The sequence below is a fragment of the Heliangelus exortis genome, chromosome 17 (assembly GCF_036169615.1).
Source record: "Heliangelus exortis chromosome 17, bHelExo1.hap1, whole genome shotgun sequence".
Lineage (NCBI taxonomy): Eukaryota > Metazoa > Chordata > Aves > Apodiformes > Trochilidae > Heliangelus > Heliangelus exortis.
In genome coordinates this window covers 10018048-10045902 of record NC_092438.1, presented here as the reverse complement: position 1 = coordinate 10045902, position 27855 = coordinate 10018048, and the positions used below count along the sequence as shown (strand labels likewise).

The following is a 27855-nucleotide window of genomic DNA, read 5'->3' as shown; positions in this document are numbered from 1 at the left end:
GGTGGTTCTTCTGGGGGTCTGCATGAGCTAAGCCCCCCCAGAAAGACACTTGGGAAAGTTAAATAAATCTGTGTGGCTCATTGGTGTTGCAGAAAGGGAGAAGTTTATCTGCATGTCCTCATCCATTACCTCTTCCACCTCTCTGGTTATGCAGCTGAGACCCGGCCACTCTTTTTCTTTTGGCATCCTCCACAGGAGCTGTAGTAAAAGGCAACATGTGTTCCCACAGGGAAACGTCCTGAGTGGGCACTGAAATGGGACCACACAATATATGATCCATCTTGCATAGCATTGTTTTGGTCAGAAAAGAAAAAAGACCTTTAAGATCATCAAGTCCAACTGTTAAGCCAGCAATGCCAAGTGCACCATGAACCCATGTCCCTAAGCACCACCATGTGGCTTTATATACCTCTAGAGATGGTGCCTCAACCACTTCTCTGTAAAAAAATACAATCTAACATTTCTCCTCCTTTTTTGAAGCCACCCAGGACTGCAGAAGAGGGCAGGTGACCGCCTGGAAGAGGTCTGAGAAGCTTTTACTTCTTACAACAGATGGTAACAAACCAGACGTGTTGCTGTACTATCAGTGACCACACATTGACAGTGCTGAGTTACAGCTTCTTCAAGACACACTAGAAAAGGTTCATTTGCAGGGCAGCAGCAGCCCTCAAAAGGTTCCTGATGAAGTCTCAGGATGAGGCTGATGAGGGCTTGTGAATTTCTCTCTCTTTGCGACATTCTCCCAACCTGCAGCTCTGGCAAGCACCGGCATGAGGGGCACCTCACAATGTACAGCAGGGACGGTACAAGGCACTGGAGCCTTTCGGAGCATCCAAAACACCAGGAAGGAATCATCGGGCATCACTGGGCCGTTGTTCCCTGCCAAGGAGCCCAGCTGCTGAGGAAGCCATGCTGCAGCGGGACTGGGGAGGAAAACCCCTCAGCCTGACAGGACACCAGGCAGAGCCCTCAGCGTGACAGGACACCAGGCGGAGCCCCCACACTGGGAGCCCTCAGCGCTGTGCCTGTGGCGACTGAGGCGGCTTGTGCAGTCGCCCAGTAATGGAGAGCGTGCCTCAGGTGAGGGGATAGGACGGTAACAACGCGACAACGAGGAGCTGGACCCCTCCTCAGGGGGCAGCCACCCGCCCAACATGGCGGCGGCCCCGCCCCGCCCGCACGCCCATCCGGGTTCCCGCACATCCGGGTTCCCGCCCGCCCTTCCTCCCGTCAGCCCCACAGCCGCGGCAAAATGGCGCAGCCGGGTGAGCGCTCAGGGCCCCCAAGGTGACCGCGGGTCCCCCCCCTTTCCCTTCTCCTCACTTAGCGGGCTCTTTCTCTCTTTCTCTCTCTGCAGTTCTCCTCAAGGACACGAAGCTGCTGGACGTGAAGCTGGGCCAGCTGCCCACATGGCTGGCGATGAGGGACTTCACCCCCGGTGGCATCATGGGGGCATTCCAAAGAGGTGAGGGGGGTTCCAGGGGGTTCTGGGGGGTCGGTGCCGGGGCTCCCCGCATCCCGCGTCCCCTCGGCGGGGCTGCAGCCACAGCGTGGCCACTTCCAAGGAAGTGATTCTGCCCCTGTACTCAGCGCTGGTGAGGCCACACCTCGAGTCCTGTGTCCAGTTCTGGGCCCCTCAGTTCAGGAAGGAGATTGAGGTGCTGGAGCAGGTCCAAAGGAGGCAACTGGGCTGGTGAAGGGACTGGAGCACAGATCCTGTGAGGAGAGGCTGAGGGAGCTGGGGGTGTTGAGGCTGGAGAAGAGGAGGCTCAGGGGAGACCTCATCACTCTCTACAACTCCCTGAAAGGAGGTTGGAGCCAGGGGGAGGTTGGGCTCTTTTCCCAGGCAACTCTCAGCAAGACAAGAGGGCACAAGAGGTCTCAAGTTGTGCCAGGGGAGGTTTAGGTTGGACATTAGAAAGAATTTCTTTCTGGAGAGGGTGATCAGACATTGGAATGGGCTGCCCAGGGAAGGGGTGGATTCTCCATCCCTGGAGATATTTCAAAAGAGCCTGGATGTGGCACTCAGTGCCATGGGCTGGGAACCACGGGGGGAGTGGAGCAAGGGTTGGACTTGATGAGCTCTGAGGTCCCTTCCAACCCAGCCCATTCTAGGATTCTATGATCCTGGCCCAGCTGGGCAGAGCAGTGGCTGCAGGAGTTGCTCATGGCTGTGGTGGTGGTGGCTGGGGGGGATCTGGCAGCGCGGGGGCTGCTGCAGGGCGGTTTGTGATGTCCCCCAACAGCCTCACCCTGTTCGCCCGTCTGTAAAGGTGTTTTTCTCCTGGGTTTTATCAACCAGAGGTTTGTTTGCTGTATTCCTTCTCGTATAACGAGAGGAAATGTGGTAACCTGCCTCCTCAACCTATTCGCTGAAAATCTCGGATGTTTTCGGACATCACAAGTTAATAGGTATTAAAAAAAACCCAAACAAACAAAAGAAAGCAAGTGATCCCTAGAGACTGTAAGAAAGGACACAGGGTTTTATAGATCACTTGGAAAAAGCTTTGGCCAATGCACTTTGCTATAAATCCAGAGATGGGATTCAAGTAGGTGTGAACACAAAAGATCAAGTGTCTACATAATGTATATTTACACTTGTATTAAAGAAACTAATAATGCCAAAACAGCTTAAACTCAGGCAGAACAATAATGTTGAGTAAAAAAATGTCCTTTTTTCTTCCTTCTTAAAGCTTAGTACTATTAACTTGAGCTCACCTTGCTCAGCTAACACACAGGCTGCCTGCTCTCAATCCTGCTTTTTTCTTTAGGAACAATTTCCTGAAGTTCTGTGAAACCAGGCTGCTTCTTTCTGACACAGCAAAATACACAACTTGCCTTGCTGCTTAGAAAACAACTTTTCCTCCTACACAGGTTATGAGAGATACTACAACAAATACATCAATGTGAAGAAAGGGGGCCTTGGTGGGGTCTCCATGTTGCTGGCTGGTTACGTTGTTCTCAGCTACGTCTGGAGCTACAGCCACATCAGTAAGTAAAAACAGTAGGGATGAGCATGCACAGTGCAGCTCGGGGTGATAAAAACACCCTGATGATGATTTTAGAAACAAAATGGGCCTGTGGTGACCATTGCTGCTCGATTTGAGACTGTGGGAAGCCAACTTCTAGGCACAGAGAACTGGAATGTTTTTAGTAAGTCACTGGAGGGATGGTATTTCCTCAGTGGTAAAAACAGATATCGTTGTCTGTCTGATCTGACAGTGCTTAGAAACAAAACACTGATTTTTTTTTTTTCTTTTTTTTTGGGGGGGAAGCAGTTTCTTTCTTGGAATTTCAGCTGTGGGTTGTTCTTTTTTTTTGTGGCCTCAGCAAAACTAACTTGCATGGCTTTGTTACAGAACACGACCGCCACAGGAAGTACCACTGAAAGGTGAAGGTGCAGCTCTTGAACAGCCTCAACTGAAGTAAATTTGGATTATTCTGACCAATAATAAAGTGCACACACTTTATGCTTACTGAGGTGACTTGCACTGACTTGTTAATTGTGTGGGTGAGTTTGTCCTCATTAAGGGTTTTCACTCCTAAAGGTTAAAAAGCTCAGAGAGGGGTGGGAGAGTGTATGCTACTCCAGCTGCATTCTGAACTGGAGAAGCTGTTAATACTGATTCTTATTTAACTGATAAAAGTAAAGAGAATGGATTTCTTCCTAATGGCCATTACAGACAGGCTGAAAGGATGTACTATTTTGATTTGAAAGAATACCTGAGCTCCCAGGGTGGTGTTGGAGTGGTTTCTGATGCTCTCACTGCCACCTGGAGCCTGTAGGCAATTTTCCATCCTTGCAGAGCCTCAGGTGAGACTGGGGGAGCTTTAAGGAGTCTGCAGCTCTGATTCTATCCCTGGGATGCTGAAGCTTCCTGCCTCCAATGAGCCATTTTTATCAAAACACTGCCTATTTCCTGAACTACAAGAAGCTGAAAGGTTATTCTGAACATGTATAAGCTTAGAAGACTTTTAATATAACAAAGATCTATGAAGGAAAACTTTGTTTCTTGAGTGAAACACAGTGGTGAGATGTTTAACAGGTGCCACTGTGCATAAATGTGGGTGGGTTTGGCCCCAGGTGATGATCCTCACGCTCCTACTGTCACCATGAGCTGTCACTGGGAACTGCAGCAGGGGACAGAGGGACCACCAGCACCATCCTCTTCCAAACAGGAGGGAGAATGAAAACTGCTTGTTAAGGATAAAAAAAATATTCTCAGGAGCTTCAGGGGTGGGCTGGGCTTTCTGTTTTAGAAAACATCTTGTCAGGTAGGGGAGAAGAAGGTTGAGGAAGGCAGCCAGGCACTGAGGTGCTTTAGGGCCCTTTTCACATGCCCAGTTACATGCAGATTAATTCATCTCGTGGTTTGGCCCCTGAAACTGCAGGGGACACATGTCAGAAGTGCCTGAGGGCCTGTAACCCCAGTCACTGAGACCTGGAACTTCTGTTTTGAGTGACTGGCTCTCCACAGTGAAATAAAAGCATTCAAACCAGTATAAGCTTTGGTCCCTTTCTCTTAATCTGATCATGTTACCTTGTTCTTAAAAAAAAAAAAAAACAAAATCAAAATTCACAGCCAGCTTTTACCATCAGAACATCTGAATAAAAACAAAGTATAATGGCAGGCAGCAAATGAGAGATGGGTTAGAATAAATAATGCTCATGTTGTTGGTGCAATTTTTTTTTTTTTTTTTTTTAATTCACATTTTATCACTGGCCCTTCTGAAACAGTCTTCTCACAAAATGAAAGGGTCTGGCTGGCAAAAATTGCTCTCAGAAGAGTGCTCTACCACTTTTAAAAGCAGTTTTCCATAAGAATATAAACCTCCACTCCTTGGCCTTCTCCAGGCTATGGAAATACCTGCTCAGTGTGAGCTGGGTGAGGGGGGCTCAGAAAAGGCTCTTTTACTCCTACTTTTCAAGCTGTGTTCATTCCCCTCCTGGCTTTTTGCAAAAGGAAAACAAGCAGAGAGGTGGCTTTCCTACAACCCTTGCTCCTCATTGTTTAGCTAACCAGAGAGATGCCAATTTATTCTCCCCTTGGCCCCAGATTATTAATTCCTGACCCTCAGTACAGCAAGAAGCAAAGAACCAAACAGGTGGATGAAGAGTTCTACAGCCTGATGTACATGACACCTTAAATCACCCACCAGTGTGACCACCACAGCAAACTGGAGCTGGGAACACAACCTGACTTTTTAAGAGCTACAGGACAGCAGAATCCCTGCTTCCTCCCTGAAAGGAAGGCATCCCAAGGATGAGTTTTCCCAGTCAAGTCTTCCTGCTTCCCACAGGGAGGGCTGAAACGCTGCAGGTTTTCCAAAGAGAAGTGGCAGAAGGAAAACACTTCAAAGAAACACTGGCAGAAGATGCATTTATGTAGAGTGCTGCAGTGGTGGGGGGTTCCATAGCTGTTTGCTTTTTAGATTCTGCCTTCTGGCAGGGCTCAATGAAAAGGGGCTGAGGCCAAAATCTATTTTTAAAAAGGTTAAAACATACAAAAAAAAAAAAAAAAGTTGTGGACAATTACAAAAATGTTGCTTAGCAGCAGCCAGCCTCTGACCAGTTCTTTCAGTAATGGCATTAAAAAACAACCTGATTAATAGTTCAAGACATGGTGCTAGGCAGAAACCTTTTCTCAGTGCTAACAGCTCCCCTGCACTCTTCATTCTGCTCTCTCACTGTCCACTGAGAAAGGCCAGGTGTCCTTTGGTGCATCTGTTGGCATAATGACCTTTTTCACCACACTAAAAGAGAAAGAGAGAGAGGAGTTATTACACAGTTCAGGTTTTTTTTCCCTCTAGGTGCCTTTCTTAAAGCAGCTTCCAGCCAGCTTCCAGTTTGGAAGCTTCTCCACATGTGGAAGATGCAGCATTCAGCAGATGAAGTGAAACGTGGTGTCAGAAGGGATATGATTTAGGGGTTATTTCCACCCCTTGGAGGAAAAGCAGCTCCTGCACTGGGAGCTCCCTGACACTCTCCCAATGCAAAGGAGAGAGCTCCCAGCACCACTGTGAACAGCAAAGGGCTGCAGCACACACAGAGAACTTCAACACTTGAGGTTTCCAATCCTGCTCCACTGGATATCAGAGATCCAAGGGGTCTCTCCTGATGGGCTCTGCCAAACTAGACAGAGAGAGGTGCATCTGATCAAGAGATTGATGGCTCTGCACCTTGAAGATACTCAAGCCCAGAGAGGGAAATGCCAGTATTTGCTGCTAGGCTTCTCCAGATATGTAACTTCCTTGCAGATAAAATTCCATGCAGCTACTCAGTTTTCAGTGAAACTGATTCAGTTACATAAGATCCCTGTCCAGTCACAGGAATTTTTACCCAAACAAGCACCTAAAGCACAGAAGTTGGCACTTACAGCAATGTAAGTGTCAAAGCTGATGGGATGGGAAAAATCTTTGCCCTTTCCTAGTGGTTAGGTTTGGGGCTTTTGAGAAAAAAAAATCAAGAGAGATGGGACATTAGTTGTGTCAAAGTTTCACCAGTGCTCCTCAAGGAACAGCCAAGGTGAACAACTCATTCCTTGGTCTGCCAGCAACAGAGTGCACTGACAGGCAAAACACTGAACAGCCTCTGGATATTCCATTTCTTTTACTTGCAAGGATCTTCCATGCTAACAGGGGAGAAGAAAAGCTTTCCACCATCACCAAGAATAAGCAAAATAACTCAAGAAACAAAACTAATCTTCACTGTTGGTTTGAAATACTCAGCAGTGTCCTTGAACTGCCCCAGTGGAAGGGTTTCCTGTCTCTTAGCAGATGAGCAAAGTGTCCTACAGCACCCTGAACTGTCCCAGTGAGGCTGTGAGCTGGCAAAGCACAAACCTCAAGGCCTCAGAACACAAAAAGCAACATCTGCTGAGCACACATTTCATGAAGCTGTTCACACCACAAAAAACCTTTTCCAGGACCAACACCCCTCATCACAACAGCCCCTCTGCCCCTGGCAAAGCAGCACGACACAGTCCAGGAGACTCACATTCCACACTTGTTACATCCCACACCTTTTGCTTTCCCTCCTCATCCCTCCCCTCTGGATTACCTTGTAGCAGGTGACCTGCTCCAGTGGCCTGGGTCCTCTGTTCCCAGTGTTGTTATTTTGAGACTGCATGACTCCAATGACCTGGGGTGTCCTCTGTTGGTTAGAAGAGTTCAGACTCGTTCAATGCACACCAAGGATAACCACCCCTATGGTTGTTGTTTTGTTAAGAAGGGAAAAGAGCACCCCAAACATCAAATGATCAATTTTCCTTCATGCTTGTGTGGGTGCTCTGCCAGCTGGAGCACCAGAGAGAAGAAATCAAACACTGAGTCTTACAAAAAGTCCAGCAATCCTGCTTTTCTCTAGGAAGCAGATTTAAAGAGTGGGTTTAGGCTGCTAAAACACCACTGCCATCTCTGAGAGATGTCACACGAGTGACAAAACCTGGCAGACCACTGAACAGCCTCATCTGATGGGCTTCTGTGTAACGTGGGGCTGCTCTGTGACCAGATCTTTCCCATCAAATTGGAGCCCTGGCAGCACTTCCAGCCCTCGGGGCTGCTCACTGCTTAATGCTTGCAGAGCACACTCCCTGCCAGGCAGTGCCCCAAGGAACAGGACTGGCCCCTGAGCTGGGGGACAGCACTGACAGCTGAGGTGATTAACCAAGGAGAGGGGAGAAACAGAACAAAGCAAAATATCACAGTGCCAGGACAAAGGCAACACCAAGCCCTTGTGATCAGATGGTAGACATTAGAGGGCTGGGAGGAGGATTTGCCTCCAACTTCTAAATTACCAAAAGAAATCACCCCCTGTTGTAAAATAGGAAAAAGGTTTTGTCTTCTGCAATACATTCCAGCAAGCCAGATCCAAAAGCCCAGGTGTCCAGTTCCAACTGCTGGACAGTGCTCCCTCTTTTAAAGGTCTGAGGGAAGGGGTTTGAGGGTGGGTGTGCAGGGGAGCTGGGTACCTTTTGCTGGGTTTGTGTCGGCTGAGGCAGTGGTGGTTGCTCTGTGGTTCCCATTGGCAGTTCAAACCGAGGGCTGGTTTAGATGGAAACAAGAAAATTGATTCTCAAATCATGTGCTGACACTGCCCCAGCAGCTCACTCAAGTACTTCCAAAGAACAGAAACATTCAGCCAATTCAATCTGGCTGGAAAACAGACCTCCCCCCTCCCCACTTCTCTTTGCATTCTGATGCTCAGCAGTTACACACAGGGAAATCCAATCCAAACCAGTCCAATCCAATCCAATCCAGTCCAATCCAATCCAATCCAATCCAATCCAATCTCTAGCTGTGAAGTCTTCTGGACTACAAATCCATGTGATCCCCCTGCACTGCTGGCACCTGATCACCACCCAGAGCCTGACTCCCTGCCCCAGACCCTGAAATCAGCACAAACTAAACACTGCTCACATCTCTGAAGCTGTTGGGAAGCACTGGAACACCCTCGTTTGACAGGTAGCAGAGAAAACAGGAGATTCCAGAGGATCCTGGAAGGATACTCACTGCATGAATTTACAGGTAGGTCCCTCTGGGCAGAATCCTACGAGGTAATTCACACAAATGACTCTCCGAGTGTGCCGGTGTCTGCAGAGGGGACCTGGAACACAAAGCTCAGCAGCTCAGCTTCCACCCAGCCAAACCCCAGCACCCAGCAGCTCCACGAGCAAGGAGAGAACAGCACCACCCTGCCCTCCAGTTACAGCCCCAGAAGAGAGGACAGCACCACCCTGCCCTCCAGTTACAGCCCCAGAAAAGAGAGAACAGCACCACCCTGTTCTCCATTTACAGCCTCAGAAAAAACAGCACCACCTTGTCCTCCACTTACAGCCCCAAAAAAGAGGGAACAGCACCACCCTGCCCTCCAGTTACAGCCCCAGAAGAGAGAACAGCACCACCCTGCCCTCCAGTTACAGCCCCAGAAGAGAGAGAACAGCACCACCCTGTTCTCCAGTTACAGCCCCAGAGAAAACAGCACCACCCTGTCCTCCAGTTACAGCCCCAAAAAAGAGGGAACAGCACCACCCTGTTCTCCAGTTACAGCCCCAAAAAAGAGAGAACAGCACCACCCTGTCCTCCAGTTAAAGCCCCAAAAAAGAGAAAACAGCATCACCCTGTCCTCCAGTTAAAGCCCCAAAAAAGAGAAAACAGCATCACCTTGTCCTCCAGTTACAGCCCCAGAAGAGAGAACAGCACCACCCTGTCCTCCAGTTACAGCCCCAGAAAAATCAACACCACCCTGTCCTCCAGTTACAGCCCCAGGAGCAGCAGCTGTGGGACACACATACCATGTTTGCAGAAGCCTCTGTCATACCAGGGACAGTCTTTGATCTTAGACTCCGGGTCGATGTGCAGGAAGGGGCATTCTTTGTTACTGCATTCCCCTGTTCCAAAGGCAAACACACTTCTAAGTGACCCCTGCAGGTTGCAAATCAAATTAACCCTCAAAACACGACCTGGGGTCACAAAGCTGGAGCCAACATTGTGTCAGTTCAGGCACAACTGTCTTGCTGCCTGCCTTAACCTAGAGGAAGAACACCAAGGACTCACCCCTGGTTAAGTAAATTTCTACCAGACTGGATAATTCACCTGTGCTTTCAAAACCAATGCAGGAAACTAAATTTGAAGAACTCATGAGAACAAAACCCAAACATTTAGTGCACCAGAAGTGTGGAGAAACTACAAATTGCACACTAACCTCAGTCCAAGGAAACCTACAAGACTGTAAGTTTCTGACAGCAAGTTGCCTCATTATGTCCAGATCTCCAGAGCTGGAAAGCAAGTGCATAAAAGTTTTGCACCCCCGTGCCCTCTGCTGCTCATCAACTCCCCAAAATAAGACTCATGCAAAGACCAACTGCTCAGCCTACTCAGCTCGTACCCAAAACAGAACAAAAGGCATAAAACCCAAGAAAAAAATTGAGCTTCCTCCCTCTTTCCCCCAAGGGACGAGGTCTTGAGAGAGGAGGCATCTACAGCACCTCACAAATTTGGGGGGGTAATAAGGTGAAGGACTAAGCAGGTCTGGAAGAGCACAACCTAACAACATCCTCAGGCTCAGAAGAACTGTGAAGATGGAGGAGAGGGACCCAGCAAGATCCTCCCACCCCAAGCAGGAGCTTCACCACCCCTTACCAAATTTGGAGTAGAAGTAACACTCAGGCATCTTGGTCATGTCATACTCGTGCAGGAACTCACACTGGTCTCCCTTTTTGCACAGCCCCCGTAGCCAATGTTTGCAAACCACTGTCTTTTCCCCACTGATGTGTCTGAACGGGCACATCCCCCCTGGAGCAGGACAGGGCCAGGAAAAGAGGGAAAAAGAACAATGAAAATCCGTGGCACACAAAGGCAAACAGCAACACCTCGATTCCCACTCCAAAATTGTGTCAGAATAATGAAGTTGTTCCTCCAGTGTCCTCCTCTAGCTCAATTATCCCCTCTTTACAATAAAAATAAAGTACACTGAACAGTGCTGGAAAATCTACTTCCCCCCTCTGGCCCCAGGAGTAAAACTGCACTGGAAAGATGACTTGCCTTTGCCACAAGCTGCTTTTAAAAAAAATTCACAGACAGCTGCACCTGATTCTGTAGAGAGAACAAAGAAACATGATTAATTTTAACACAGTCTCGTGGTAACTTTCAAGATACTTTTGTCCCTGGAAAGACAATCTGGTCCTCAGCACCAAAAGAAAAGCAGGTTTATGGTTAAGGGGAATTTACTTTGCTTGAATTCTGTGTTCATGTCTGGCCCTCACAAATATTGTGTATTCTCCTTAGGGGACAGCAGAGGGAACTTGCAAGGGTTTGGTGGTGCTTGTTTTGCTTTTCAGATATTTAGGTTTTATTGGTGTGGTTTTCCTGTTGTTAAATCAGTCAGTGAATCCTGCACTTACAGTTCTGACAATGACAGTCTTATTTTTTTTTAACCAGAACAGCCTGAAACAACCATTACTGTGTACTCCTTTGCTGATCCAGATAAGAACAGGAATATTCAAGGGAATTAAAACATAAGCTTAGTAGCCCAGACAGGAAATTTCAGTCAAATACGAGTCTCTTGAGACAGCCTGTACCAGATTATAAGACTAAAGGCAAACGATTTAGAGGCCAAGATGAAGATTCCCTGTCATCAAAACGTCTCATCTATCAAAGCATTTTGCAAGGAAGTCATGTTTGTTTACAATAATGGGTACTGGCTGGGTAGTAACTACATCTTTCTTTAATTAGCAAAGAAAGACACCTGAATTAAAACAGAAACCTCACAGGGAAAGCAGAAGCCGAGCGGATATAAGGCTAAAGCCTGTTTAAGACACTCAGACCCTCGGAAACTTCCCTCCCCCCCCTCCCACCCCTTCCCTCAGCCAGAGCCAAGGGGTGTCCCCAGCCCCCAGGCCAAGAGCCGATCCCCATCCCTCCCGGGGAGGAAGGAGCGAGCCCCACACGCACTGTCCATGCCGGGGAAAGGCAGCGGCTGCGCCCCCAGCTGCTGCTCCACGGCCAGCTCCAGGTCGAACTTGATGTGATCCACGCTGGCGATGAGCTCCTGCATGGTGGCGGCTGGGGGGCGGCGGCAACGGGGAGGCAGGGGAGCTATGGTGGCGGTGTTAGAGGACGAGGAGGAGGAAGAAAAGGAGGAGGAGGGGGGGGGAGGGCCGGCGGGCGGCCGGGCCCGGGAAGGCCCGGCCCTGCCCGCTCCGCTCCGCGCCGGCAGTGCCTGAGGTGAGGGGAGGCGGCGGCGGCAGCACTCGGCCGCCCCGCGCCGCCCGCCCAGCGGAATGCCGGGACTCACCCCTCACCTTCCCGCCCAGCGGCCAGCGCGCGGCACGCAGCCAATCACAGCGCGCCCTCCGGCTCCGTGCCCGCCCCTTCCGGCCGCGCATGCGCCGCGCCTCAGGTGAGGGGAGAGGAGAAAAGGGGCGGGGGGGGGGGGAAAGGAGCGGGTCCGGTGCGGTTCGGTGGAACCATGAAGGCGCTGAGGATTTTCCTACCGCTGCGGCCCCTCGCCTGGGCAGCCCCTGAGAAGCCCCGGGAAGCGCTGTGCTTGCTCCGGCCTATCAAGCGGTGGTCGCCGCCAGAGTGGAGGCCGTTGTGCTCCTCACAGAACCTGCCCCGTAGTGACCCGAGAGAGAGCCCTGCTGGAGCTGCTGGGGAGGAGGAGGAGGAGGATGATGATGATGAAGGTGTGGAGTTCGGGACGCTGTCTGATAAATTTTCTTCTAGAAAATTTTATCACAAAACCACCTCAAGCTTTCGGAATTTAAAGCTTCAAGAAGAAGAAGAGGACAAACCAGAAGGAAAGCCACGGCGCCGTCCCAGGAACACCCCGTATTGGTATTTCCTTCAGTGCAAAGCCCTCATCAGAGAGGACAAGGTTTGTCCCCAGCACTTGGCTTGTTTGGGTTTTAACAGCAGCGATGAAAGGTATAGCTCGGTCCCATCTGTGCTGTCCTGTCACTTAAAATCTTTACAGAAAGAAGCAAAATAAGAGTTCATGAAGGATCCCCATACTCTGTAGGGCTTCTACCACAACCTGCCCACAGCCATGGGTAGTAATATTCGTTGTAATAAATCCTGTTGCTGCCTTATCATGGATTTCTCCTGTTCCCTGCAGCTGGCAGAGGCTCTAGAGCTGTTTGAGGTGCAGATGCTGAAGGAGGAACGTTTGCAGCCAGAAGAAAGCAACTACACTGTTCTCATTGGGGGCTGTGGCAGGGTTGGCTACGTCAAGAAGGCATTCAGGCTCTACAATGATGTAGGTTGATGTTCTCTCATCACATTTTTTTTAACTGCTTCAAGCATTCAGTCATGTTACTTTTTCTCCAAAATACCTTCAAGTCCCTGTTTGTATCCCTCGAGCCTCCAACCCTCGAGAGCAAGCTGTGGATTTCTACAGGTTCTAAACAGCCACTTCCAATCCTTCTTCTCTTCCCTCAGATGAAAAAGAGAGGCCTGACCCCCAGTGAGGCCACGTACACAGCCCTGTTCAATGCCTGTGCTGAGTCTCCCTGGAAGGACTCAGGGCTGCAGAGTGCCCTGAAACTGAGGCAGCAGCTGAAGAGCAAGAACGAGGAGCTGAACCTGGCCACCTACCATGCCCTGCTGAAGGTCTGTGCCCTCTGCTCAGATCTCAGGATGTGCTTGGATGTCCTGAAGGTAAAGATGTGGCTTTTCTTCTGTCTCAGGTGTGCTTTGTGGGGTTCAGAGCTGGGCTGTCTCATTTTGAAGACCCGTTGGCTCACCTGGTTCTTTGAGGGCCCTCCCAGCAGCTCTTCACATTAGGGCCAGTCTGGGAGTAGCTAAAAGGATTCCTGCCCCTAAATTCTCTCCTGTTAGGCAGAATCCAGGATCTGCCCTTGGGGGCTCTTTTTCTCCTAGTCTGGTAACTGGGAATTTTAATGTTCTTTCTGCTCTTTTAGGAAATAGTGCAGAAAGGCCACGTTCCCACAGCTGAGACCTTCAGCTTCCTCCTCATGGGCTGCATAAAGGACAGAGCCAGTGGCTTCCGATACGCCTTGCAGGTTTGTCAGCACGTTCTGAGCAGGGAGGAAAAGTCCTTCTGAATTGTAACTTGTGTCCTGAGGGCAGGGAAGGCAGGGGGCTGCTCAGGGCTGGTGAAACAGGAGGAGTTCAGCTCCTCCAAGGAGAATTTCTTTCAATTAAAACTTCCATCAGAACCCCTTGTACACTCCTAAACCTCCCTGGGTGACTCCAGGCAGCTGGTTGTTGCCTGGTGGCTCCTTGCCTCGTGCTGCAAACTCATTCCTGTTGTTTAACATCACCTGCAGCTGCTGTGTCCATCTTTCCCTCCTCAGGTTTGGAAACAGATGGCAGGATTAGGGATAAGAGGTGACAGCCACACCTACAATCTGATGCTGCGTGCTGCCAGGGACTGTGGGATCGGGGACCCTGCCCTGGCATCCCAGCTCCTGCTCACACCCACCCCCCAGCACTCCCCTCAGCTGAGGCTGACACCTGGCAGGAAAAAGGGGAAAAGCCAAAAGAAAGGATCAGAGAAAGCAGCTGCTGTCCAGCTGGACGTGGAAGCTATGGAAAACCAATTATTTCAGGAGGGTTTGGTGCAGCCTGAAAATCTGCTCCAGCTACAAAATAAAGAAGTGCCTGGGGCTGACACAGAACCAGCTGCTCTCAGCACAGCTCCCAGCAGGACTGGGGTGTTGGTGAGAAGCCAGAATGAGATGGAGCAGCAACAAGCACACCTCAGCCAGGAGCAGTGTTCCTGCAAGCTGCCCAACTTGCTGGATTCTGGGATGCCCAACTTGCTGGATTCTGGGATGCCCAACTTGCTGGATTCTGGGATGCCCAACGCAGCTGTGGTGTCCCTGGGGACAGCGGCCAGGCCATCCGACAGGCTGGTTCTGATGGGGGGTGTGGAGGGCTTCCTGAGGAAGATGAAAGAGGACAATGCAGACCCCAACATTAAAACATTCACCCTGCTGGCTGAGCTGGTGGAACCCCAGAGCCCCTCCGAGTCCTCTTTGCTGGCACTCCTGGATGAGCATCAAGTGAACGTGGATGTGACCTTCTTTAACACCTTAATAAGGAAGAAAAGTAAACGGGGAGACCTGGAAGGAGCAAAGGTGAGGAGAAGCTCAGAAGCAGCCCCATCACCACCCTGTCTCATCCCACTGTCAGCCCCATTTCTCTACCCACTGTCGAAACAGGGAATCCCACAGGGGTTTCCCCAAACCCAGGTTGATTTCCAGGTCACTCTGGGTTCTGTTGAGCACCTTCAGCTCTGTCTGAAGGCAGCAGTAACTCCCTGGGGACTGATGCCAACACTTGGGTCTTGCAGAGCGTGCTGCCAGCTCTGGTGAAGAGAGGACTCTCACCCAACCTCCAGACCTTCTGTAACCTGGCAATTGCTTGTCACCGAGAGGAGGATGGGCTGCAGCTGCTCACAGATCTGAAGGTGAGGAGCTTGCAGCATCAGGTTTAAGCTGCAGCCTTAACATTTCTCAAAAAAAAAACCCCACTGAGGTTTTGGTGCTGAGTGGTTGTGTTCTTGGGGCAAAACCATTCGGCTCTACTCATGGACAGAATTTTTTTTGTTGTTGTTTCCAGAGGTCTGGAGTGACTCCCAACAAGTTCATCTACAGCACCCTCATCTCTGCTGCAGTCAGGCACCTGGATTACCACTACCTCACCCAGATCCTTAGGGACATGAGGAACAACCAGGTGCCTCCCAACGAAGTCATCATCCGCCAGCTGGAGTTTGCAGCACAGTACCCTCCAAAATTTGACCGGGTGAGTAGCCACACCTGGGTGGATGTGAAGCCAACCTCAAAGCCTCCAGGAGGGAGGAGAAGGTGGACATCTTGCTTCAGGCTTTTTTTCCTTCAGGTTTCTGGCTGTTTGAGCTGTTTCTTTAGCTGCAGCTTGTAGCTGGCATGTGCTGGTACTGAGTTCTGTTCTAAATCACAGTTGTTTGGTTTTTCTGGCTTGCTACTGAGTTCTTGTCTAATTAATTGAAACCTGTTTGGTTTTTCTTATTTGCTACTGAGTTCTTGTCTAATTAGTTGAAACTTGTTTGGTTTTTCTGATTTGCTACTGAGTTCTTGTCTAATTAATTGAAACCTGTTTGGTTTTTCTGATTTGCTACTGAGTTCTTGTCTAATTGAAACTTGTTTGGTTTTTCTGATTTGGTTCTGAGTTCTTGTCTAATTGAAACTTGTTTGGTTTTTCTGATTTGCTACTGCGTTCTTGTCTAAGTGAAACTTGTTTGGTTTTTCTGGCTTGGTCCCGAGTTCTTGTCTAACTGAAACTTGTTTTTTCTGACTCTGTTTGCAGTACAAGTCAAAGAACGTGTACCTGGAGAAAATTGATGGTTTCCGTGGTTACTACTTCAGGTGGTTAAAGGTGATGGCAGGAGAGGAGACCCCACACCCCTGGGCTAAGTACCGAGTGGCCAAAGCTGGGGGAGGTGGTAAGGAGGAGGCTGAGCAGGAGCAGAGGGAGCTGTGAGGAGGAGGAGGAGGCTGAAGTCCTGAATCATCCTTGTGCTGGGAGAACTTGGTCCCTGAAACTGAGCTGCTTTGTATTCCCATGATTTCTCATGGTAACTACATAATAAAATATTTATCCTGTGTTCTAAGGAGAAGCAAATGTGTTTCCAGGGAATTTCCCTAAACTGCAGAGGATTAGGCAAGCTGCAAATAACAAACCTTGGGCTAAACAGTGAGTCACATCTGACAGAGCCTGGAGCTCGGGGCTGGATCCCGGAGCTCGGGGCTGGATCCCGGAGCTCGGGGCTGGATCCCGGAGCTCGGGGCTGGATCCCGGAGCTCGGGGCTGGATCCTGGAGCTCAGTGCTGCTTTGTCTCTTCCCTGTGTTCTGTGACCAGTCAGTGTGTGCCCTGCTGCCATTCCAGAACCACGGATCCAGCACTAATAATTCCAAGTTCCAAACCTCAGCAGAGAGCCCTGGTGCCACTTTAGCTTCCTGCTACACGAGAGCAGGGGAGAGCCAGAAGCAAAGTGGATACTGGAGAACTCTTATTTCCAAACAACTTAAATTCATTTTGTTGAGGAAGAAGGACAAGAGCTGGTTTAAAAACAACCTCAGAGCAACCTCCACCCACCCCCCAGCAGGAGGAAGGGGCAGGGAGATGTTTCTACAGAGGATGCCACCACTCTCAGGAGGTCAGACTTTATTTTAAAATAATCCAGGGCAAAACAAAAGCTTCTCCAACCCACCCCTCCCTGTACACACCATCCCAGTGAACACCCTGCTGGTTTGATTGCTACAGGGCAATGCTCATCCCACAGGAAGGGGCTGAAAGCGTGGCTCAGAGTCCATGGGGCAGGATGTGATCCCTCAGAATTCCCAAAGCAGCTCCTGGCAGCCTCACCCCGAGCAGCCCCGGCAGCCACAGTGTGTGCACTCGATGATCCTGCCCTGGAAAAGAGACAGGAGCAGGGGAGCTGAGCCCTGCTGGGGGAGCAGAGAGCAGCCCCAGGCCTCCAGCTCTGGGGGGAGAGTCCTACCCTCCCCTTTTCTTTTGGTTTTCATGATTTTAAACAACTTTGTGCTAAAGTCAACCGGAACTTTAGAACCAACCGGGTAACAACTCGAGCAGCAAAGACAGAAATCATTAAAACTAGGGGAAATGACCCAAAAGAACAACACTAGCTGCTCTGCTGACCTGGGAGGAGTCAGACCCCATCCAGACACAAAGAGGATGCCAAACCCTTACCACTTCCAGCTTGCTCTTGGGGACCCTGCAGATGCAGTTGGTGCCGAAGTTGGTGTCCCGGGTCTGGATGCAGCGCAGGCAGCAGAGGTTCTCATAGCCCTGCTTCTTCCACTTGGCAATCAGGTTCTTGTCAGCATAGCCCTCCTTGATGCAGTACTCATAGAGCTCTGGAGAGGAGCAGACACACCAGAGACTCATCAGGAGTTACTACCTGTAGTAACTACAGCAGCTCAACCCAGGCAGCCACCACCTTCCCTCCATCTGCCCTCCACACCCACAGCCACACCCACAGCCCTCCCCGGGTGACAGGTCTGCATTCCTCACCTCTGCTGATGGCTTTTCTTTTATAGAAGAGGTCAAAGATGTAACGTGTTTTCTGGTGATGGATCCTGAAGATGGGCCAAAGGGATTCCACCTTCCTCTTCCCTTCGTGTGGCTCCGTCTCCGCTGGAACACAGACACCAGGGGTCAGGTGAACAACTTAATGCCTCAAGTCTCTTGGCAATAAAACATTCCCAGAATGTTCATAAATTTAATCATAGAATGCTTTGGGTTGGAAGGGACCTTAAAGCTCATCCAGCTCCAACCCCCCTGCATGGGCAGGGACACCTCCCACCAGCTCAGGGTGCTCCAAGCCTCATCCAACCTGGGGCAACGCTTCCAGGGAAGGGGCAGCCACAGCTTCTCTGGGCAGCCTCTTCCAGTGTCTCACCACCCTCTAATTAAATTTTTTTTTTCCTAACATCCAACCTAAATCTCCCTTCTGCAAGTTTTAAACCATTTCCCTTTAATTTGTTACAGATATAAAAAAACCTAATGGGAGAAGACTCAAAGGAAAGGACCTGCCCTGGAACAGCTGCTTTTGGGAAGGAAAATAGAAAAAGAAAGATGAGGGATGACCTGAGCTGCACTGGGATGTGAGGTGACTTCATGGCTGCTCAGCCCAGAGCAGAGACTCAGACAGGAGCAGCCCCTCTGTCCTCACACCAGGGAGTGCCCTGAACAGCCCTGAGGCTTTGCTGCTTTGGGGGCCACATCCCTGCAGCCCCCCCCAGCCCTGCTGCAGCCCCCCCAGCCCTGCTGCAGCCCCCCAGCTCTGTTTCTCACCTTCCCTCATCTTCTGATCCAGCTCATCCAGGGTGGGCTCGATCAGCTCCCACCCATCCGGGGGAGGCTTCCTGCTCCTCTTCACCTTGGGCATCGCTGAGGGAGGGGAGAGGGGAGGGGGTGGGATGGGGGTTTTCCTGCACTCGGGTGTGCGGGTGCCTCAGAGTCCTGAGGAAAAAAACCCAAAAGGAAAGGAGCTAAGAGATTTCTCTGGAGGTTTCTGCGCCCCTGCGGAAGATCCCTGAGGGGTCTGGCTGGGGAGGGACCTTAGAGATCAGCTCGAGTTCAAGGCCCCGCACGGGCAGGGACACTTCCCCCCCGCTCAGGTTGTTCCCAGCCCCCTCCACCCTCTCCCTCAGGGCCCGGGGTGCGGCTGCAGCCTCCTCACCGCCACGAATCCTCCTTTGCTCCTCAGCAAAGCGAAGCGAACCCCGCCCCGGCCCGGCCCGGGCCACCCTAAGGCAACAGCCCCCCCCCCCCCCCCCCCCCTCCCCCCGACGGAAAACCGGGATGAGGCCGCTCCACCCGTCCCCAGCAAATCCTCCGGGGCTCGGGCGGTGCTGGCAGCGGAGAGGAGAAGCCCCGGCCCTGCTCCCGGCCCGGTACCGACCCGGTTCCCCCCTCACCTCCGGGGCGCAGCCGCCGCTTCCGCGCAGACGCGGGGCCTCTCTCCCCGTGGCCCCGCCCTTCTGGGCTGACCGCTCAGTGCCTGAAGAAAAACCCCTTCGTGCGGGGGAGCCCCCGCCTAGTCCGGGGAAGAGCGGAGAGGGGGGGAATCGGTTCCGCTCCTCTCTGCGGGGGGGGGACGGGACGGGACGGGACGGGAGTACCGGGGGGCAGGCAGCGCCTCGGGCAGCCCCACGGAGGGGTCCTCGCGGGGCCGCGGTGACGGGGCGGCAGCCCAAGGGCCACGCGTGGGGGTGGGGCCGGTTCCGGTTCCGGGTCAGCGGGAGGGGGCCGGGGGGGCCGCGCTGCAGCCGCCATCGCCGCCGCGATGCCGAAAGGAGGTGAGGGGCGGGAGGAGAGCGGGGAGGCGGCTGAGGAGGGCCCGGGGTGCGGGGCAGAGCGCCCAACAGCCCCGCCGCCTCTGGGCTGAGGCGGGCAGGACGCGGTGCCCGCTCCCGGGCCTGAGGGAAGGGCCCTTCCGTCCCTTTCCCCCCCTTTCCCTCCTTTCCCCAGCGCTGGGGATGGGGCCCGAGCTCTTCTGCCTCCTTCTGCCCCGCGGGGACCGGGGGTGGGGGTCCCCTCGCTGCTCTCCCCTTCTGACTGTGGCCGGGGCCTCGGTTTCCTCCCCCCAGGCCGCTCCGGGAGGGCTCCGGGGGAGCCGCCCCCTCCTCCCCGAGACATCGCGATTTTTTTCTCAGAGCCGGGGGTCCCGCTCTGTGTCCCCCAGGGGATTGCAGCGGCTCCCGGGGGTGTCCGGGACCTTTCCCCCCCCCCCAGCCACCCATCAGGCCCGGGAGCCCTTTGGGTTCCATGTGCTCCCCGCCGGGCTGGGAACTGCAGCCGGTTCCACCGGGGCGGAGCTGGGAACACGGGGAGCGGGGGCTCCAGGGGGTTCCTGGCCTTTCCCAGGGGGGCTGGTTCAGTGTCGGGGCCGGATCCGGGCAGAGGGTTCGGGCGGTTCGGGATGGGGGCTCCAAACGCGGTTCCTTTCATGTGGTTCCGGCAGCGCCGCATCTGGGTGTTGGGGAGCAGGTACCGACTTGCTGGGTGATTAAGGAGAAGCGAGGAGGGACCGACCGGGCTGAGCTGGAGCCACCCAGAACCTTCTCCAGAGCCACCGTCTGCATAATGGGCTCCTCCTGGGCCAGCGTCCCCAGCCCCACACAGCAGGGGGAACCCGGCCCTTCCTCACTCACCTGCCCCGTGGTTTGCTCCACTTGGTTTCATCACCTTTATTTCCCACGCTTCAGCACCCAATCTGCCTCTGCTGAGGTTTTTCTGGGAGCACTTTGGGGTTTGTGTGGTATTTTGGTTTTTCTTTTGGTTTTTTTTGTTTTTTTTTTTTTTGGATGGGGCTGAAGCTTTGGTGTGGGATTTGTGAGAGCAGAGAGCAGGGGGGGTTCCAGCCTTGCTGGGTTGGGTTCCAGCCCTGCTGCACTGCCCTGGAACGGGGGATTTCCAGCTCTCTGTTCCCTTGCAGTGTTTTAAATCTTTGCTTCGGAGGTTTTTTGGCTTCTTGGGAGCAGAGGGCTCTGTGCCCCTGGCAGTCAGAGTTGGTTTGGTGTGGAGTGGACTTTGGCATTTGCTGGGTGTAAACTGGAGATGGGAAGCAAGAGAGTAAGAGATGTTGTTATGGGACTGGTTTCATAGAATTATGGAATGGTTTGGGTTGGAAAGGACCCAAAAGCTCCAAGGATCCAATTCCACCCCCTGCATGGGCAGGGACACCTCCCACAGCCCAGAGTGCTCCAAGCTCCATCCAACCTTCAACACTTCCAGGGATGGGGCAGCCACAGCTTCTTTGGGCAGCCTCTTCCAGTGTCTGACCACCCTCTAATTAAATATTTTTTTCCCTAATGTTCAACCTAAATCTCTCCTCTTCAAGTTTTAAACCAATTTCCCCTTCTCCTCTCTCTCCACCCCCATGTCAAAATCCCTCCCCCAGCTTGATTCCTGGGTCTGGAGGGAAGGATCTGGGCTTTTCCTGTGAGGAAAAAACCAAAAAAAAAACCTCTCCAGGGGCTCTGTAAGGCTCCGTGGTGGGGTTTGTGGGGTCTTTTATTCCACAGCTGAACTAAAACCTGAGAGTTCAGCTCTGAGCTCCTGAACTGATCAGGAGAAGCTGAAGGTTCTGCCAGAACTCCCCAGGGTGGGGAAGGAAAATCCCCTCAGCCCTCCTCACCACCCACTGGTGACCCGTGGGGGGTGCAGGGGGCTTCTCCTCTCCTCCCTCCAGGGAAGCATTAATTACTTCAGCAACTCATTAATCCCCAAAATTTCTCACCCCTTGGCCAGCTGAGCTGAGTTCCCAGTCCCAAGAGCTTTGGGTTGGTTTGTTTGTATTTTTTTTCTTTCCCTCATAAAGCAGGAAAAGATGGAGGCTCCCTCAGCTCCCGGTTCCATTCCCAAAGCTTGGAGCCAATGAGCTTCCTCCTCTTCCCTTGGCACAGCCCTAGGGGAGGTGCTCAGGAAGGAGGGGTTGGAGCTTTCCTGTGCTCAGGAAATGTGGAAAACCAACCAGGAAGGGAATAGACGAGGGAAAGGGGGTGTCCCAGGTCTGCAGGAGTTCTCTGTGTAACTCACCCCAAATTCCTGGAGTTTTTCACTCAGGCTGTGTCCTTTTTTTTTATTGTAGATTCTAGCAGAGGAGCTGTTTGGGTTTGTCTTATCTTCACTGAAAATCCAGAGGCTTGCAGGAGGAGGAAACCTTTCTGGAAGTTTGCCACTAAACCATTTATTGATTTTTATATATTTTTTTTTATCTCCAGGTAGAAAAGGAGGCCACAAAGGCCGAGCCAGGCAGTACACAAGTCCAGAGGAGATTGATGCCCAGCTCCAAGCAGAAAAGCAGAAGGCAAGGGTATGTGTGGGACCATGTTCTGTGCTTCCTGCCCCAAACCAGAAGTGCAGCTCAGTGGTTCTGGTTCTGTCAGGGACTGCAGTGTGGATCCTGAGGCAGGCTGCAGAGTGTGCCCCAGTCTGGTTCCTCACAGAACTGAGGCCAAGTCCTCAGTTTGAGGGTTCAGAGAAGGGAGGATGATGAGGCAGCAGCTCTGCACAGATTTTTCCCCCATATCTCATCGTGCTGGTCTCCAGTATCAGCTGATTTTTTATTTATTTTATTTTTATTTACTCATGCTCTGCAGCTTGGCTGTGTAGGAAGAGGGGTCACATCTTCACCTCTCACTGAATATTGGTGTTACTATAATTTCCCTCTTTCTCTTCAAGACTTAAAAGACTTCAAACCCCTTGACTTTTTCCTATACACGAGTTTCTTGTTTGCCCCTGACCTGTAGGGAGAAATAACAGTTTTCTGGCATGAATCCTTTTTTGGGCTCGTTTCTGTGTCCCAGACAGGAGTGCAGGAGCTCCCCTCCCCTGCTCCACTGGTGTCTGGAGAGCTGTGGCTGCTTTTTGCAGTCCTTACTCTCTTCATTCCCAGATTCCTGCAGCCCCAGTGCCACTCTTCCTGCTGGTTTTGTGACTTTCTGGAAGTGCTGCCTAAGCCCAAAGCCACTGCTGCAGCTGAAGCCTCCCACCACTGAGGATAATTAATACTGATTAATTCCTGATTAATACTGATTAATTCCTCCCAGAAGGAGATAACCCTCACAAGCAGGTCTGAGCCATGCTGTTGACTCCTTTTTAATGTCTCAGGACAATTCTGTGGTGCACAAATATTCCAACTTTGGGTTGGATTTCTTCTTCTGAAGTAGAACCCCCTTCTCTGGTTCCACTTTCTTGGGTTTCATTGCAGCTTTCTGAATTCTGATGGGGCCACTTGATGGGGCTGATCCTGTTTTCCAGCAGGATTCCAACTCCTGCCAGTGGAATGCCAGTCACAACCTTCAGAGTTGTCATAAAAACACCAACTGGACATGGAGCAGGACAAGGGGACCCCCAGGAAATGTCTGCCTGGTTTAAAAACAAACCAGAAAACTGCTCTAGGAGAAGGATTCCTTCTTTTTTTTTTTATTTTTTGTAGTAATCCATGTAGTCATGGTTGCACCTCCCACTCTTCCATTAGTGAGAGCTTAAAAAAAAAACCAACAATTAAGAGAATTATTCCTCTTCCTGCCTGGAGCTCATCCCCTTTGCCAGTTGATCTGGTGAGGGCAAAGCAAGCTGTCCACACCTGTGCTGGTTCTTCTAATCTTAACCTTTAAATGATTTACAAATTAATTCCTAGAGTTCTGCCTGGTGCAGGCTCTGATTCCTTGGATTTTGTGCTTGGTCCTTGTCCATTTGCTTTTCCCTGTCAGTTTTGTATCCAGCTCTGGGCTGGGATCCATCTCAGCACCACATCAGTGGAGTTCCCAGTCCCTGAGACACTGAGCACTGGCAGCCTGGGGCAGGATTTCTCCTGGAGATCTTCCCTTTTGGGGAAAATAAAGTGTTTTTCACAATAATTTTCCTGGCCTGCTGCAGAGGTGTTCAGGGTGATGCCCCTTAGGCAGGAGGTGGCATCAGGGACACCTGAGGGACACCAGAGCTGCCTCTCATCCCTCCAGAACGAGCTCCCTGAGGAGTCACTGCTGCATTTGGGAGGTTTTGTGACATTTTCATCTTCTCTCGTTTCCTGTGGTTTTGTAGGAAGAAGAGGAGCAAGAAGAAGGAGGTGAGGGAGCAACAGGGGACCCAAAAAAGGAGAAGAAATCTTTAGATTCAGATGAGAGTGATGAGGATGATGAGGATTATCAGGTACTGAACTCCTTTGCCTCATCCAGGCTCTTGTGGCACGAGAGGGATTTGTGCTCTTGACTCCCAGTTCTCTGAGAGCTCCCTGCAGCCAAATTTTTATGGAAGAAATCTTTTTAGGAGCCAAAAAAGCTTGACTGCATTATGAAATGCAATTAAATTAAATGCAATGAATGCAATGCACTTAAATTTAAATAAATGAAAATAAATTAAATGCAAGGAATGTAGTGCAAGGAATGCAATGCAAGGAATGCAAGGAAATCAAATCATGTAATAAATCAAATTCAATTATGAAATTGCATGAAATTAAATGAAATGAAATGCAGTAAATGAAATTCAATAATGAACTGAAATGCAATAAATGAAATTCAATAAATGAAATTGAATGAAATTAAATAAAAAGCAGTAAATTAAATTCAATAATGAAATTAAATGAAATGCAAAAAATTAAATTCAATAATGGAATTGAATGAAATTAAATGAAATGCAGTAAATTAAACTCAATAATGATATTAAATGAAATGCAAAAAATTAAATTCAATAATGAAATGAAATGAAATAAATGAAATTAAATGCAATGAAATGAATTTACAAGTGAAGTGCACAAGCAAGAAAATTTAATAAAACAAAATGCTGTGGGTGCCTGGGAGGCTAAATCTTGGTTCTTACATGATTTATTTTGCTGTCTGGCAGTGAAGAGGTCCTGGAATTCCCTTTTGGGGTGATCTCTGATGCAGCTGTGCTGGGGGTGGGGCTGCTCCTTAACCTCCCTCTTGTTCTGCACCCTCAGCAAAAGCGCAAAGGAGTGGAAGGGTTGATAGACATAGAGAACCCCAACAGGGTCATCCAGACAACCAAAAAAGTCTCTCAGCTGGACCTGGATGGGCCAAAGGAGCTCTCCCGACGAGAGAGGTGAGTGTCCTGCTGGGATTCATCCCTCCTCCTGCTGCTGCTGGGGAGGTTTTTCCCTCCTGTGGATGCCTTGGGGTTTCAGGGAAGCTCAGGAAGGTTGTGGGCAGGACTTGGGGGGGTTCAAAATGTCCCCTCACAAACCTTTCTGTAGTGAAATGAGGCAATGAGGCAACCAGGTGCCACTAATTACCAGGTAGTGGGCATCAGCTTGTGTTAAACCCACCTGTGCCTGATTAGGGCCTTTTATTGGCCCTCTAATCCTGCTCATGCACAGTTGGGGCCTGCCCTGATCAGGCACAGGTGGGCTTAACACAAGCTGATGCCCACTACCTGGTAATTAGTGACACCTGATTGCCTCGTTTCACTACAGGTTTCTCTCCTCTGGGAGTAGCTGTGACCATCCTAGAGCCAGGCAGCTGGGTTGGGGGCACTGGAAAAGTGAAGTTTGGTGCTGTGGGGCAGGTGTAGGTCATTCCTTTCCTGGACTTTCACACCAAATGTGAGACCTAACCAAAATCCATTAACCAGGGGTGCTGCAGAAGGTGCCTGGGTGGCAGGCAGCAGTTTCCCTGATTCCAGGGGTCCCAGGGAAATTTTTGTCTGAGCAGATGAACGAGATGAGAGCCAACATTTAATCTGGTTGCATTTAGCAAGGGAGAGTTTCAGAGTGAAGGATTTAAGCTGGCTTGGGGTAGATTGCTCCAACAGAAACCCACCTGTGAGAGGGTGAGGATGAGGAGAACACACCCTGGTGCTGTGTGACCTCACTGTGTGTCTGTCCTTCAGCTCAACAAAGGGAGAAATCATCTGTCTTGTCACTCCTGTTCAGACCCTGCAGCAGACAGAACCTGTGCTTGAAAACTGGTGGCAGAACCCCCCCCCCCCAGTCCAACCTTGTCCCCTTTAATCAAAGTCCTCCCCAGCTCTGGTTGGATTCTGTGCTGACTTCTGTGTTTCACTCCAACAGAGAGGAAATAGAGAAGCAAAAGGCAAAAGAAAGGTACATGAAGATGCACCTAGCTGGAAAAACAGAGCAAGCAAAGGCAGATCTGGCCAGGTTAGCCATCATCCGGAAGCAAAGGGAAGAAGCTGCCAGAAAGAAAGAAGAAGAAAGAAAAGGTTAGAGAGTAATGAATCATATCCTCTGGCATCTCTTTGCAATGAGCTGTGCCAAGAGGTGTCATTTCTCATGTGGCACCTGGTAATCCCTCATCTGAGACTGCCTGGGGTTGCTGAGTGTCATTACAACTTCTCTTGGCAAAACCAGGTCCAGGTGTTGCATCCTAACAAAGCTCATCTGGCCAGGAACCCCCTTGCTACCCACATTGTCCTCAGATTTCCTCCCAGGCAGTGCTTGCTCCAGTCTGGGAGCTGAGTGAATTCCTTGTCCTGGGTGGGATTTCCCTCCTTTGCCTGCTGGGGATCCCAACTGCCCAGGGAATTGGCTCCTCTCCCCCCTGCATGGACTTTCTCTTCAGCTTGGGAACCAGAAAGCTGATGAGCAGAGAATGTCCTCAGTGAGCAGTTTGTGTGTCACCAGCAGGGAGCTTGGTGGATGCTAAAGAGAGGCCAAGGACAGAAGGGAACATGCAGGGAAGGAGCTGCTCCTTGTAACTCCAGGGGGGAACTTCCAGGGATTGCTGGGCAGGGTCAGATTTTTTTCTGTTTTCTGCTGCCACCAGGATCCCAGTCTCTGGGGCTGACAGGCCACCACCAATCCCTCATATACAGAATCAGAACCATTTTGGGTCAGGTCTTAAAAGACCATTAAGGTCACCAACTGGTAACCCAGCACTGCCAAGGCCACCACTGAGCCTTGTCCCAAAGTGCCACATCCACACGGATTTTAAACTTCTTCAGGGATGGTGACTCCACCACTTCCCTGGGCAGCTTGTGCCAGTGCTTGACAACCCTTTTGGTGAGGGAATTTTACCTTTAATCAAAACCTCCCCTGGCACAACCTGAGGCCATTTCCTCTGACAACACCTCTGTTCTTTCTTCTCCTCCCCCAGCAAAAGACGAAGCAGCCATGGCAGGTAAAAGACTGCAGTCACTATCCCTTAACAAGTAGGCACAGGACAGGCAAGAGGAGGAACCACCAGGGAACTGTGCCTGGTGCCTGCCAGGAACTCTGTCGTGTTGCATCCCATCACTGCCACGTAGGGTGTTCTGCAGCATCCAAGTCACCTCCACCTCCCAAGAGACACCAACGATGTGTTTGTCTTCATCCTGGTGCAGATTTCCATTTGGGGTTAGGGGCAGCTGCTGCCTTGGGTGCAGATTCTGAACAGCAATTCTCTGTAACAGTTTGGAAACTTGAATGTTTTGGCTGGTTTTAGGGTTAAGAACTCCTAGATGGGGGAGGGGAAGGGTGGGACAAGGCGGGGGGGGGGGAGGGAGCTGTGTGGGAGGGGAGATGCTTCACATTTTAGATTGCAAGAAAATAGATTGTGGGGTCATTGTGGGGTGGGGCATGGGGGAGGGGGAACTTTGACTTGCTGGTGAGAGCCTGAGGGATGGTGTCTTGAGGAATCCTGTGGGACACATGGCCCATCATGTTCTGCTGCAGGGTGTTGCAGTGTAATCTGGGAGCTTGACTTCATGGACATGTGGAGTGCTGTTCCTTCCCACTTTCACCCCTCCTTTCTTGCAGCCAGTCTCCCCCTTTTCCCTCCTCTTCATTTTTTTTTTTTTTTTTTTTTTGCCTTCTCCTTAGTAGGGATAGTGCCAGTTTTTAACCACATCATCCTTTGTTTAAAGGAAAACAAGAAAACCACATTAATTGTACCAGACCCAGATGGAAAAAAAAAAAAAAAAAGAAAAAAAAACTTGATAAAGTTTAAAAAAAAAAAAACCAAACCAAGAGAACTTGTATGTTTGGCTGATTAAAATGTAAATTATCATAACTGCTTTGTGCCTGCCTGTGTGGAAAGGAACACGAGTGGACAGGCAGCCAGAGACCCGAGGTGCAGTGACAGCCTGGTGGGGGTGGGATTTGGCTGGAGCCCCAGCAGCAGATGCAGCCCGGGGGCCCCAAGCTTTTCCCCCCTGCTTCAGGGGAGAGAGCTGTTCCCTCAGGCTGCTGTTGAACCTCTGCAGGGTGTCAGGAGGTCATTCCCGGGACTGTCACCTCTTGTCACATGTCCTGTCTGGGTGCAGAGCCGCGGGAGCTGCTCAGACCCGCAGTGCCCCAGGCGATGCGGGACTCCTGATGTCAGCCCGGGGAGGGCACACCAGTGCTTCCCAGTCTGGC

The 27855-nt window shown here is 51.0% G+C and overlaps 5 protein-coding genes across 10 annotated transcripts; 3 read left to right on the top strand and 2 right to left on the bottom strand.

Annotated features, from left to right (window-relative positions):
* Positions 1-1163: 1163 nt before the first annotated feature.
* ATP5MF (ATP synthase membrane subunit f) lies at positions 1164-3480 on the top strand. The gene is made up of 4 exons (XM_071760385.1): positions 1164-1265; positions 1358-1465; positions 2875-2991; positions 3360-3480. The coding sequence occupies exons 1-4, from the start codon at positions 1253-1255 to the stop codon at positions 3386-3388; spliced, it is 267 nt and encodes an 88-aa protein (XP_071616486.1). The 5' UTR covers positions 1164-1252; the 3' UTR covers positions 3389-3480.
* A 1631-nt stretch (positions 3481-5111) lies between these two features.
* On the bottom strand, positions 5112-11810 carry CPSF4 (cleavage and polyadenylation specific factor 4). The gene is made up of 8 exons (XM_071760387.1): positions 11452-11810; positions 10543-10593; positions 10141-10293; positions 9294-9389; positions 8512-8605; positions 7971-8043; positions 7061-7153; positions 5112-5754 (listed from the first exon to the last, which is right to left on the bottom strand). The coding sequence occupies exons 1-8, from the start codon at positions 11552-11554 to the stop codon at positions 5686-5688; spliced, it is 732 nt and encodes a 243-aa protein (XP_071616488.1). The 5' UTR covers positions 11555-11810; the 3' UTR covers positions 5112-5685.
* A 119-nt stretch (positions 11811-11929) lies between these two features.
* Positions 11930-16117, top strand: PTCD1 (pentatricopeptide repeat domain 1). The gene is made up of 8 exons (XM_071760384.1): positions 11930-12376; positions 12617-12757; positions 12940-13158; positions 13422-13523; positions 13818-14603; positions 14819-14935; positions 15088-15270; positions 15814-16117. Exons 1-8 carry the CDS (start codon positions 11969-11971, stop codon positions 15985-15987), a joined length of 2130 nt encoding a protein of 709 aa, XP_071616485.1. The 5' UTR covers positions 11930-11968; the 3' UTR covers positions 15988-16117.
* Positions 16118-16656: 539 nt separating this feature from the next.
* BUD31 (BUD31 homolog) lies at positions 16657-19061 on the bottom strand. Of its 6 annotated transcripts, none has more exons than XM_071760749.1 (5): positions 18953-19061; positions 18327-18494; positions 17544-17666; positions 17220-17386; positions 16657-16921 (listed from the first exon to the last, which is right to left on the bottom strand). In XM_071760749.1, exons 2-5 carry the CDS (start codon positions 18418-18420, stop codon positions 16871-16873), a joined length of 435 nt encoding a protein of 144 aa, XP_071616850.1. In that variant the 5' UTR covers positions 18421-18494; positions 18953-19061; the 3' UTR covers positions 16657-16870. The 6 variants fall into 6 exon arrangements, with proteins under 6 accessions (XP_071616850.1, XP_071616849.1, XP_071616852.1 ...); XM_071760748.1 differs by having other exon boundaries at positions 18852-18993; XM_071760751.1 differs by having other exon boundaries at positions 18715-18971.
* A 187-nt stretch (positions 19062-19248) lies between these two features.
* PDAP1 (PDGFA associated protein 1) lies at positions 19249-27508 on the top strand. The gene is made up of 6 exons (XM_071760537.1): positions 19249-19333; positions 21761-21852; positions 23586-23693; positions 24481-24602; positions 25570-25721; positions 26615-27508. Exons 1-6 carry the CDS (start codon positions 19321-19323, stop codon positions 26671-26673), a joined length of 546 nt encoding a protein of 181 aa, XP_071616638.1. The 5' UTR covers positions 19249-19320; the 3' UTR covers positions 26674-27508.
* Positions 27509-27855: the final 347 nt, after the last annotated feature.

Excerpts from the sequence above, each read along its gene's own strand:
- ATP5MF (XM_071760385.1), top strand. Across the intron at positions 1,466-2,874 it reads CATGGGGGCATTCCAAAGAG|GTTATGAGAGATACTACAAC; the intron begins GTGAGGGGGGTT and ends CCTCCTACACAG. Across the intron at positions 2,992-3,359 it reads CTGGAGCTACAGCCACATCA|AACACGACCGCCACAGGAAG; the intron begins GTAAGTAAAAAC and ends GCTTTGTTACAG.
- CPSF4 (XM_071760387.1), bottom strand. The coding sequence starts at position 11,554 with ATGCAGGAGCTCATCGCCAGCGTGGATCACATCAAGTTCGACCTGGAG. Across the intron at positions 10,594-11,451 it reads GCCTTTCCCCGGCATGGACA|AATCAGGTGCAGCTGTCTGT; the intron begins GTGCGTGTGGGG and ends TTCTCTCTACAG. Across the intron at positions 8,044-8,511 it reads CCTACCTGTAAATTCATGCA|CCCTCGGTTTGAACTGCCAA; the intron begins GTGAGTATCCTT and ends CATCTAAACCAG.
- PTCD1 (XM_071760384.1), top strand. The coding sequence starts at position 11,969 with ATGAAGGCGCTGAGGATTTTCCTACCGCTGCGGCCCCTCGCCTGGGCA. Across the intron at positions 12,758-12,939 it reads CATTCAGGCTCTACAATGAT|ATGAAAAAGAGAGGCCTGAC; the intron begins GTAGGTTGATGT and ends CTCTTCCCTCAG. Across the intron at positions 14,604-14,818 it reads GAGACCTGGAAGGAGCAAAG|AGCGTGCTGCCAGCTCTGGT; the intron begins GTGAGGAGAAGC and ends TGGGTCTTGCAG.
- BUD31 (XM_071760749.1), bottom strand. The coding sequence starts at position 18,420 with ATGCCCAAGGTGAAGAGGAGCAGGAAGCCTCCCCCGGATGGGTGGGAG. Across the intron at positions 17,667-18,326 it reads GGATCAGAAGATGAGGGAAG|CGGAGACGGAGCCACACGAA; the intron begins GTGAGAAACAGA and ends TCTGTGTTCCAG. Across the intron at positions 16,922-17,219 it reads CCAAGAGCAAGCTGGAAGTG|GGCAGGATCATCGAGTGCAC; the intron begins GTAAGGGTTTGG and ends TCTCTTTTCCAG.
- PDAP1 (XM_071760537.1), top strand. Across the intron at positions 21,853-23,585 it reads CAGAAAAGCAGAAGGCAAGG|GAAGAAGAGGAGCAAGAAGA; the intron begins GTATGTGTGGGA and ends GTGGTTTTGTAG. Across the intron at positions 25,722-26,614 it reads GAAAGAAGAAGAAAGAAAAG|CAAAAGACGAAGCAGCCATG; the intron begins GTTAGAGAGTAA and ends CTCCTCCCCCAG.